General features: G+C 53.6%; 1 protein-coding gene across 1 annotated transcript in view; it reads left to right on the plus strand.

Moving 5' to 3' along the window:
* The window catches only part of XXYLT1 (xyloside xylosyltransferase 1), a 161,441-nt gene extending 149,924 nt beyond the window's left edge, over positions 1-11,517 (plus strand). Inside the window, 1 exon segment of the mRNA XM_019801983.2 lies at positions 10,076-11,517. Within this exon segment, the coding sequence (XP_019657542.2) occupies positions 10,076-10,472 (397 nt within the window). The 3' untranslated portion in view covers positions 10,473-11,517.
* Positions 11,518-11,864: the final 347 nt, after the last annotated feature.

Genomic DNA, 11,864 nt, shown 5'->3' on the forward strand with positions numbered 1-11,864 from the left:
TTTAGGACTGCCTTTGCAGTATCCCATAGGTTTTAGACCGTTGTGTATTCATTCTCGTTGGTCTCCATAAATACTTTTCTGTCTTTGAACCTCTCATGTATGTAGGGTTCCTGTTTGTACAAAATTCATTTTTATTTTCTCCTGTTAATCTGTTTCATGTCACTTTAATTCTTAGGCTGGGTGGAAGAACCTTTGAATGACAGCAGAAAGTTTTTCCTCCCCAACGGAGACCTGGCTACCCTCAGTAAAAACCCCTGGGGCTCTAATTCACAGGGCCCAGGGCACAGTCTCCCCCAGCTGCCTTTCTAAACTATTGTTCTACCACCTTCATTCACCATTCTCCTCTTTTAAATTCTACCATCTGATTTTACAGTATCTTTTTCCTTTGTTCATTCATTCTTTAATCCATCCATTCATCCTTTTGAAATTTAAAGAGTTCTCAAGGCCTGCTGTGAACCAAATGCCCATACTAGGCCCTCCAGTCCTAAAGATGAATAACACATTCTGGTTATCAATGCCAGGGTTCCTGACTGCACTCAGACCTTCCATACTCAGGCAAGTCCTTAATCTATCTTTTATTGATTCACTACTGCCTTGTAAACCATTTCTCTTTCTCAAACCCTTATTGGAACCCAAGTTACTCTGTCCCATAAATGACTTTACCTCTTAACCTTCCCAAGATTTAGAGTTCACCCTAAATGACCTTTCTCAGTATCCCTGATTCCCACTTCTGAACCTTAATCTTCTCATTTATGTCCTTTTTCTAGTCTCAGATGTATCCTGAGATTTCCCTCTTCTTGGTAAACTCTTCTGCCTGGCTCCTGTGACCTTGGGCAAATGGTTTGTATCTCCCTACCATACTTTGCTCATCTGTAACGTGGAGAGAATACTATGTACCTCATTTGTTTGTTACAAACATTAAATGAGAACTTAAAACAGGGTTTGACACATAGTCAATACTCACTATGCATTAGCCATCATCATGATTATCATTCTTCAAAGTACCCACCCTGCCATTCACCCTAAATTTCTAGCCTCTTTAGTCTGGCATACATATGCCTTTCCCTGGGCATGTAGATATCCCTTCTGTCCACGTCTTCCCCTGTGCCAAGTGCCCAGCTCCTCAGTCTCTGTCACTCACCGATGGCAGAGGTCTGTTGTCTCCTCTAGCATTTCCAAGTTCCCATCCTCTGCAGCTTTCAGTACTGTCATGTTCTCAGACGCAGTGAGGTGATGGGGGCAGTTTAGAGTGGGTGGGGAGCCAGGAGGACCCAGGGGAGACTATCTAGAGAATAGGGAGACGTGGACCCCAGGGGGTCCCAAGGAGCCAGCAAGCTGGTTCTGTGGGGGGATGTGTAGGATGATGCAGTTCGAGGGGACCTATCCCAGTTCCCCGTCGCTGGAGCAGAGCACCTTCTGATGGCAAGGTTCATGGAGGGAGAGCTAAGCGGGTAGCTCCGGTGGGGTTTGAAGAACCATGAGGCCATGATGAGACCATCATTACTGCCATTGACATTACTGAGTGTGCATTTCCTGGCTTCTCTTCTTCCATCCTCTAAATGTTGGAACTCCCCAGAGTTCTGTCATGCTTGTTTTGTGCCTGTGCCTGCTTCCTGTCCCCAGACCCCTGCAGGGCTCTCTCACATTACTATACTTGCTGGCATCTGTTCAAGACTGAACAAGTCCCTCCCCTTTTTATCCTCCCAGTCTTGCCCTGGCTGTTAGTGTCCACTCTCCCGGTCGCAACCCAGGCATGAAGCCCCTCAGAGCTCCATCTGCCTGCTTGAAGACTCCAGTGCCTCTTTCTCCATCATTTGTCCCTTGTCCCCCGCCAGGCCCTCCCCATGCAGCCCTCCAGGGCCTAGCCCGGTTCAGGCACAGCACGTTCTGGAGCTGTTTGTCAGATTGACCGCAAGTTTGCCAGCTCACCCACCTGTGTTCACAGCTCTTGGGCAGCCGGTGTGGGAGGGAGCCGGTGTGGCCGAGATGTCCCGGCAGGCTGGGCGTGGGCAATGGTGGGCGGGCCAGGAGACGTGAGAAGAGGTCTGCCCTCCTGTGGGCACGGGGGAATGGGAAGCCTCAGGGTCCTGGCTGTACCATGCCATGAGAGGCCTCACACTGAGCATCTCCCCTTCCAGAGGTCTACAAGGGAAAGGTCTGTGGGCATTTGGAGGGCTGCGAGGCTCAGAATTTGCCCCGCCATCTTGTGGCAGGTCAGAGGCCTTCCTGGCAGGGAAGTCCACCCGCCCTGATTCCACTGCTGTGCCATGTTTTACAGAGAGGGTCGGTCATAGCTGGTGCATCTTTGGGAATGAGCCAGACAGCGCTGGTCACCTTTACTCCAGACTTCATGAAGCAGGAAGCCATGTTGAAACAGAAGCCTCCAGATGGTTTCTGGTTGGCTAGGTGGGTGAGGGCTGCTCTCTGAGGTACTACCACAGCATGAGAGGAGCCTGGGCACAGTGGGGGTCTGCCCTTCTGTGCCAGTCAGGGCCACCCCTCACGGGCATGGCGCTTGGCGGGGTTTGTGCACGCATGTGCTCCTAGGGTCCCGTCATAGTCCTGTGGGTGTCTCACGCCCATCCCCACGTTAGTGCTGAGCAAACCAAGGCCTGAGAGGCCCAGGGGCTTGTACAGCTTGCCTTACCCCTGGCCTCCTGAGTCCAGATGCAGACCCCTTCATTCATCTCACGACGCATACTCTTCGTGTGTTCATGTCAGGGTCTCCCCTCCTTGCTAGACCACCAGTTTCTTGAGGGCAGGAATGTTCTATTTGCCATTGTATCTGATAGGTAGGTGCTCTAGTCAATATTTGGGTGACCGCTGATGGATTATTCTCTCACTTCCACATGCTGTCTGGTGCTCCCGCGTATCTCACTAAGAACTAGGAGATACCACGGTGTGGATTTGGGGGCATCTCTCCGCTGGCTGACCGGTGTTGCGTAACCTCTGACCGACCCCCCCCCCCACCACACACACACTCACATTCCTGAATCCCTCTGCTTTTCTCTGTAGCCTGTGTGTCCCGCTACAGACACCTGCCCTCCTTCTGTGACCCTTCTGGATAGATGTGACCCAGCCTGTCATGACCGTCTGCCTCAGTCCCCGGGCGTGGTGGGGGTCAGGGAATTTGCTGAGGGCTGCCCTAGACTCCGCTAGCCTGGACAGTGAGAACACAGGTGAAGATAAGCTGTGCACTATTTTCCTTCATCGTCATTGTTGGAGAGTGTTAGGGGCGAATTGCCCCTCCCCCCAGTTCATATGCTGAAGTTCTAATTCCCAGTGCCTCGGACTGTGACCTTATTTGGAAATAGGGTTGTCACAGATGTAATGAATTAAGAGGAGGTCACACTGGAGTAGATAGGCCCCCGAGGCCAATATGACTAGTATCTTAAAAAGGGGAGATTTAAGGGCACCTGGGTGGCTCAGTCGGTTAAGCGTCTGCCTTCCGCTCAAGTCATGATCCTAGGGTCCTGGGATTGAGCCTCACGCTGGGCTCCCTGCCCAGTGGGGAGTCTGCTTCTCCCTCTCCCCATCCCCCCTTCTCATGATCTCTCTTGCTCTCTCTCTCATGCTCTCTCAAATAAATAAGTAAAATCTTTTTTTAAAAAAAAGGTGGGGGGATGTGGACACAGACACACAAACAGGGAAAGTGCTGTGTGAAGGGGAAGGCAGATATTGGGGTGATGCTTCTAAAAGGAAGCCAGAGATTGCCAACAAACCACCAGGGGTTGGAGAGAGACCAGGAACAGGTTCTTCCTCAGCCCTCAGAAGGACCCAACCCTGCCAACACCTTGATCTCAGACTTGCAGCCTCCAGAATGGGGGAGGATAAATTTATGTTGTTTAAGCCCCCCAGTCTGTGATGCTTTGTTACGGCAGCCCCAGCAGACAGATGTAGAGAGCTCGGTGGCCTTGTAGGTAAGAACGAAGAGCCCAGTGTCCAGGTCAGCTCTCTAGAAAACTTGGCTCATGTAATAATAGCTACCCCAGTGCCCTGTTGTAACTCCCCACCCCTCCCCCGGCTAAAGGCTCCAACATGGCATTGAGAAAACACAGACTCAGCAGATGTTAACCCCTTTCTCCCCTCCCCCTTTGCCCCCAGACCTTCCTCAGCTCATCTTCCATGAACCCTCATTCTCTCAGACTGGGGCAGGCACTGCAGAGATGCCAGTTTGCGAAGTAGGAAGCTTGGCAGCCTCTGGTGCAGGGAGGGGTGAACAGGGGGCCCCCGTGCTTCTGGTTCCTTCTGGAGGGGGGCCTTGAGGAAATCCCTGCAGTGTGCGTCCCCCACCCCCTCATCCCTGTGGAGTCTCTTTTGGGTCTCAGTACCCCCGTAAGTCCCCTGCTCTCCTGCCAGGCCACCTGGTTCCAACACCCCCAGCTCCGCCCACGTGCCCCCTGCCTCAACCCCGGACCTGTTGTCCTCCCTCAGTTCTGGGCATATTGTGGTTGCAGGGCTGGTATTTGAAAGCAAGCACATGTTTCTTTTGAGGTCCTGCAAACAAGGGCAAGCACACGCCTTCCCCCCCAGCAGGCCCTGTCAGCCATTTGGGGGCCCTGCTCCCATTCCAGGTGCAGGCGTGTTGGGCCCGGAGGAGCTAGTCCCTGCCAGATGGGAGAGCATGAACTCTGTACCTCCCAAAAGCTTGACACTAAGTGGCCCGGGCTCACCTGCCACAGGGCTTGTTAAGTGCTTTTCCAAGCAGGAATGTTTGTGGAAAAGCAAACTCATCGGTCTGGGTTTGGGGGGCTGCCTTTTCAGTGGCGTGACTGCAGGCAGGGCAATTTCTGATCCTCAGTGTCCTCGTGTGTAAAATAGTAAGGTGAACTAAGAATCTTCATGTGCCTTTCGGTTCTGGTAGCCTGTGATTCCAGGAGGGAACCCTCTCGTCCTGGTCCTGCCACTACTAGCCTGTGTGAGTTTGGGAACATTTCTGTCCAGCAGAGCTAGAGGCCTGACTTGCTAGCAGAGATCCTGATGAGGGCCAGCTGTGAGTCCTGGCAGTGAGGGGTGCCCTAGGGAAATGGCCGTCTACAGCCTCACAGTGGCCCTCCTGGTCCCGGCAGGCTATGTCGTCCCCAGTTTGATACCACCGGGCAGGGGTTCCCCTAAAGAATTGGAGAGTTTGGGCCCATCTCCCAGAACTTCAGCTCAAGGCAGGACCTAGAGACACTGTCCTTGCTCTGAAATCAGCCCCACATCACCCAGAACTGTCCCCTGGTCACCTCACAGGACCTGGGGTGGACGGAACACTGGGCCACAGAGCATTGCTCTTCACTCCTGGCCTTTCCTTGCAAAGGACTGGAAAACAGGGTCCCTTCCAAGTTAAACAAGAGCTAATTGGTCCTGGGACACAAGCATGGGCATAAAGGGAGCACTGTTTCCTGATTCCAGCCTTCACTGATTAGACAGCATCCAGACAGCATGCTTTCTCCGGGAAAAGGCCCAGCCTTGCTTGTTCATTAGTGACTTTGTTCTTGACTCTGATGAACGCTCAAGGGGTGAGCCACGGGGGGAAGTGCCACACATGACACTGTCCTTAGGAACCTCAGAAAATGGAGCCCTCTTTGCCTGAGAACCAATAGCTTGAACTCAGCCTGAGTCAGCACGGGCTTCCAGAACCTTCTTAGGGAGCCTGATGCAGACTGCCCAGGCTCATTGTGTGTTTCCATCCTTGCTTCTCAACCCTCTCAGAAGTGAAAGTGGAAAACGCTGAGCCTTAGGAGCTGAGAAAGACCAACCCAAGAGAAAAATCATGGAAAGATAGGGAAGCATGGGGTGATGGGAGGAGAAAGGGTTATTCATATTCATGACAACATGCGTTCTTTCCTGGGTTCTCTGGCCAGGCTCTCTAGTTGAGAGACTTGTTGGAGTGACCTTGGCAATGATCATAAGGGAAAGACTTGGAGGAAATGACTTCGCTTTTCAAAATGATTTCAAATACATTTTTCCATAAAGATGGGTCTTTTTCATGAAAAAGTGTACTCATTTTTAATAGTATTTTTTATGAGTATTAGTTAGATCACACTCAATAGAACAAATTTGGGGAATTCATTGCCTATACCTGGAAGAATATACTTAAAAGTTCTCAATTTGTATTTTCCCAACAAGCCTGGTTGATTTCTGGAAAGACTCAGTATTTACAATGGACCGTCTGCATGAGGGCTTGTTTCTCATTTGAAGTTATTTCTGAAGAGGAAGAAATCTTGTCCCCTCTAATGTGTGTCTCCAGGTGACAGTGGAGGATGGAGACAAGCCTCTGCAGAGGCCCAAGTCCAGATGATAAGTCAGGACAACGTGGCAGACTGTGGGCTTGGAGCTTAATTGGAGAAACTTCTGGAAGCTCCAGGACTCGGAACCAGATACCTGCAGTCATACAGAGGTTTTTGCAGCCTCAGCACATACCACTGGCAGTGCCCTGTGAATATTCATCATCAGCCCCAGACCCTGTGAGGAAGGCGAGGGTCTGGGGCCCTCTCTGACTCCCCTCAGAGAGGCTCTTGGGTCCGACCCCCTCCCAGTGAAGCACCAGCAGCTTCTGCCTCACCTGCCAGCCAGGTCCCCAGAACCCGTGGCCTTGGGGATGTCTGCCAACCTCAGAAATAAGACTGAAATCCAAGTGCTGCTCCCAGGAATCTTAGCCCATGAAATCGGAGACTTAAGATGAAAGGGAGTTTAGCCATCAGAGCCCTCGAGTTTGCATTGGGCCTGCCCCTGACGCGCCGGGGACCTCTATTCTGTCCCTGCTAGAATGCGGGCAGGGACGTCCCTGCACCGCCCAGGAGCCGAGGTGGGGAATGTAAGAGGAGCCTGCAACCCTCGCTGTGCTGCAGCCAGTGAGGACCTGGCCGGACCACCTTGTTCGGCCTGTTCACGTGGGATCAGGGCCCCCACTCATGAGCTCCAGTCCCTCCACATCTCTGTGTCCGTCTCTGCATCCCACGGCCGGTGTGGTTCCTCCACACAAACCAGGCGGCAAGGAGGCCAGGGAAACCCACCGCTCCTCCAAGCAGCTCTCTTGGTCTGCATTCACTTTGGAGTGGTAGGCATGCTTTAAACAAGGGCACCCTGGAAATAATTTAGTACTCAGAGAATCACCGGTTCATTCTCAGGCTGCTTTTCTGCTTCAGCAGACATCCCGGGCAGCTTGCATTTCTAATTTCCTGTCCCTCCTTCGCCTCTCCTTACAAATCGTAATGTGCTGATGTCCCAGACCTGGTTCTCCGTGGCTTTGTTATAAAATGCCGCTCTGTGCCAATAGCAGTAGCAGTGGCAGTGCCAGGCATGAGTTTCCTGAAGAGCCACCTGGGTTCTGGTCTCCACCTGGAAGGATGTTTGTTTTTCTCTCTGCCTCTGGCCTCGCTCTCCTGAGCCCAGCAAGTTCGGTACCAGGTCAGTCTGGTAGAGACAGGGAAGCTCCGTGGGGCTTCTCTGCTGTCGGCGGTGAGGCTACCGCAGGTGCCCCACTCCCCAGCTTGCTCCAGAGTAGAGACCGTGCTGCACCTTTGAAAACCTCTGAGCACCCTCTCATGGTCCCCCGCTCCTCACCGGGCCAGAGAGATGTCCCCCTGGGGGCTGGAACACTCGGTGCAGCCGCTCACTTTCCATCTGCAGCTTTGTGTCCTGTGACACCGGAGGCTACGTAGCCTGAGCCACACGACCTTTCCGGCATTCCTTGTCGAGTAATTTCATGTTCTCAAGGCCCTGCCCGCCGTCTGGGGGCTGTGCGAGGTGCTGAGGACGCAGAGGTGGCGGCGGCCCCCGGGAAGCCTCACAGACCCGGGAGGGCAGACTTGACCTCCAGCCTGCGCCGTGTTCGCCCTCCCCTGGCCCTCTGCGAAGGGAAGAGGTGAGACCTGGGGGAAGAACAGAAGGAGGTTGATGGCCTCGCGGTGTCCAGGACCTCCGCAGGCCCGGCCCTGCCCGTCTACTACAGACGTCTCCTTTCCCGGGCCTCCCCTCCCTGGTGAATGCTTCTCTTCTCTCCCCGAAGGCTGAATCCTTGCCTCGGCAGTAGAGCACCCCTCCTCTCCCATGCTGTGGTGGCCCAGATTCATTTGGTAGAATTTTAATGGCTTCCAACCGGGACCTGAAGGTAGCCATCTGGAAGAAGTCTGGTGAAATGGACGAAGTTGCCAGACCGCATTCCAGCGCCCCTGTGATCCCATCACCGCAGGCTTTCGTGGCTAGAAGGGCTCCAGCATCTTCGTTTGCTCTGGAAGCTTATTTTTGCCAAGGTTGTTATCACCAAGCAGGTGCCAGAGCTCTGTTCCATTCACAATCCAATTATGGCAAAATTTAAACAATAGACCTGTTATTCTACTTGTAAGAATGTCCAAAGGGAATGCTTTTCCCCTCACCAGGATCAACCTCTCGGTGCCCTTTGTGATATGTGAGACCTCAAGGAAGGTCTCCCCAGTTCCCCAGACACAGAGCCGTGTGTGGGAACTGGGAAATGGATCTCGGTGGCCACCGTGGGCCGGGTCTCTGGTGTTCTTTCCCCTGCACCGGCCACTTCACCACGCAGATCCTGCCCTATGACTGGCTGAGGGAGCGACATCTGGGAGGCTCAGGGACTGGCATTTCCAGGCAGGGGGCTTGTCCTGATGTATCCCCCATCCTGAGGACTCTTGAGGGAAGGGGTGGAGCCGGTAAAAAGGTGGGATGTAGTGGGATGTGGGATACGCTCCTGCCCCTTGCCCACAACAAAGGGCCTGCCATCTCCCCTCCTTCCTGCGGGTTACAGGCTCCCCTGCTGTGACTGCATGTCTGGGGACATGGAGCCCAGGCCCCTCTCTGCGTCCTGAGGCTGCCCAGCCCTGCAGCGTGCACGGGAACTTGCATGGGAACTTAAGGAGGTTAGAGAACAGAGTGGCCGGTGCTCTAACCATGTCACCCACAAGGAGGTTTCTGGATCTGTCTCCCGTTCTCCAAATGGAAGCATTTGGATAGAGGACCTGGAAGGGTCCCTCTGGCTCCAACACCCCATGAACGGTAGACCTAGATCAGATTTCTTTTTTTTTTTCCTTTAAGATTTTATTTATTTATTTGACAGAGAGACAGCCAGCGAGAGAGGGAACACAAGCAGGGGGAGTGGGAGAGAAAGAAGCAGGCTCCCAGCGGAGTGGGGAGCACGATGCGGGGCTCGATCCCAGGACCCTGGGATCACACCCCGAGCCGAAAGCAGACGCTTAACGACTGAGCCACCCAGACACCCCTAGATCAGATTTCTAAATCTGCGTTGAGAGAAATTGAAATTGAGGAGACATTCCCTCTAAAATAGCCAGAATTCTACTTGGCCGTTCCCCAGCTGCTTTTCACCCTAATTCATGTAGGTGGACCCTGAGCTGTGTTTCAAGCCTCCAGCCCCTGTCTGACCTTTCAGAAGTGCTAGACTGGAGCCTTAATGAATGAAGGTTGTTCTAAAGCAGAAACCAATTTTATTTTCAGCCTGCATTTAGCTTTCTAGCTCTGTATCAGATCACTGCTCAGAAGCACTTCCCCCATTTCTCGATCCTCTCCTTTTCAAGATCACAAAGACAAGGGGATAGAAAGTTCTGCCTGGATTGTTGCCATCTTAAAAAGTGGACTCTGGAGCCAGATGCCTGGGTTTCGTCCCTGGTTCTGCAGCCATTTACTCACTAGTTACGTGACTTCGGGTAAGCTGCAGAGCCTCTCTGTGCATCATTTTCCTCTGCTGGGAAGTGGCAGACTATCCCAGAGAGCATCCGTCTTTAGGGGATGGTGGGGAGGAAATAGGCTGACTTTGTGCAGTGCCTGCTGCTTGCTGAGTCCTATACAAACGTTAACAATGATGTCACCCTGAAGGAGCAGAGGATGGTGGGAAGGCTGTGAGGCTTGCTGTAAGGAGGGGGTCTGAGTCTAGCTGTGCCACTTGCTAGTGGTGTGATGCTGATTCTGAACCTAAGAACCTCCCAGCCCTCAGAGCTGTAAAACTGCAGTGAAAATGGCATCTCTCTCCAGGCTGGTTGTGAAGACCCAGGAAACTAGGGCCGGCAGACTGTTTTACCCACACAAACCAGGTTAAATCTGCTCTCTTTCCCCCTCCCAGGCACACGTTCTGGCAGTTCCGCCACGAGAACCCCAAGACCCGGGTTGGGGGCCCTCCCCCCGAGGGGCTCCCTGGCTTCAACAGCGGGGTGATGCTGCTGAACCTGGAGGCCATGCGCCAGTCCGCCCTGTACAGCCGCCTGCTGGAGCCGGGGCAGGTGCGGCAGCTAGCCGACAAGTACCGCTTCCGCGGCCACCTGGGGGACCAGGACTTCTTTACCATGATCGGCATGGAGCACCCCGAGCTCTTCCACGTGCTGGACTGCACCTGGAACCGGCAGCTCTGCACCTGGTGGAGGGACCACGGCTACAGTGACGTCTTTGAGGCTTACTTCCGGTGCGAGGGCCACGTCAAGATCTACCACGGGAACTGCAACACCCCCATCCCGGATGTCTAGGTCCATCCCCGTCTGCCGGGCCCTCAGGTCTCCGGGGCCGGGGGAGGCCGAGGGGCACCCCTGGCGCCAGCCCCAGGCTGGTGTCTGAACCTCCGCAGGGATGTGCTCTGGGACGATGGGCTGCAACTGTCCCACCCGGCAGGTCCTCCTCCTGAGGCCACCCAGTGAGGACTGGCCTGCTCGTTGCTGGTGCTTGGGGCCTTTCTTCTCCGGGGGCTGGGCACTGTGAAGGGCAGACACATGGACATCTTCCGGTGGGCTCGGAAGCAGGTGCTTAAAGAGAAGAAAGGAAAGAAAATGGCGCTCTGTGCCCTCAGCCCCCAAAGAATGGAAACCTTTGTAAGAACTGGCTTTTCTTAGACCAAATATAAATTTATTTTAAATTGACAAGCTTCTCTTTTGCCAGAAAGAACAAACAGTATCGCTAGAGCTCCCAGTGTCTGGGTGGGAAGGTCACCACCGGCTCGGGGCAGGTCTGCGGGGCCAGCAGCGGCCCGCATGAGAAACCCGGGCTCATTACTGTAGCTTCCCCAGCTTCTGGCTCCCAGCCGCATCCCAGAACCTCATTATCCCTCCTTCATCCCAGCCAGCTTCAGGTGACCAGACTGTGCTCGGAAATCAGATCCGCCATCAAAGAACAGCGCTCGGCCACCTCCAGGGACAGGCGATAGAGTCGTCTGGATGGGGAAGATGCTTTCCAAAGAGGAGCCCAGCAGTTTCTGTGCATAACCGTGTGGCTCCGAAGGGGTGTCCCTCGTAGACTGATAAGCATTCAGTCTCTGTCTAAAAAATCATCCTGTGATTTTCTTACTGCATCATATTAGACCCTGTTCCTTTGAAGAAATTAGGTTCTCCTCTGAATGAGTTCCCTTGTAAGATGCAGACAGGAGGCCCCTGGCGGTCCATTTTGTCTAGTCCAGGGGGGCTCCTCGGGGAAGCACTGTTGGTGGATTTTCATCTCCTTTGATCTCAATTTCATTCACTTTTTTATTTCTCTTCACCATGAGTGAGAATAGCTAATAAACAATCTTTGAGAACACAGTGATTACATTGTTTCTTCTCTGGTCACAGTTTACTGCTGCCGGAAGGTTCTGAATTCAGAGCCCCGCGCCCCTCCCCCAGCCACATGATAGAGCTAATCGTGCGGGGGCGGGGGGGTGTCTCTGCAGGCCGCAGGGGTGGAGCATGGTTGAAACGGGAACAGGGAGGGCTGCAGGGTCGTGTCGGGGTCACTAGAGAATCAGCTCCTGGAAGCAAGAACAGCCCGTCCTGTCTTACCTTCCTTACCCCGAACGATCGGCTTATATCATCCCCTGACCAAATGGAGCACATCTGTCTCCTGACTGCTCCGACAGAACTGGTCTGTTCTCCTAGGTACTCGATCGCCTATTT

The sequence above is a fragment of the Ailuropoda melanoleuca genome, chromosome 1, assembly GCF_002007445.2.
Source record: "Ailuropoda melanoleuca isolate Jingjing chromosome 1, ASM200744v2, whole genome shotgun sequence".
Taxonomy (NCBI): domain Eukaryota; kingdom Metazoa; phylum Chordata; class Mammalia; order Carnivora; family Ursidae; genus Ailuropoda; species Ailuropoda melanoleuca.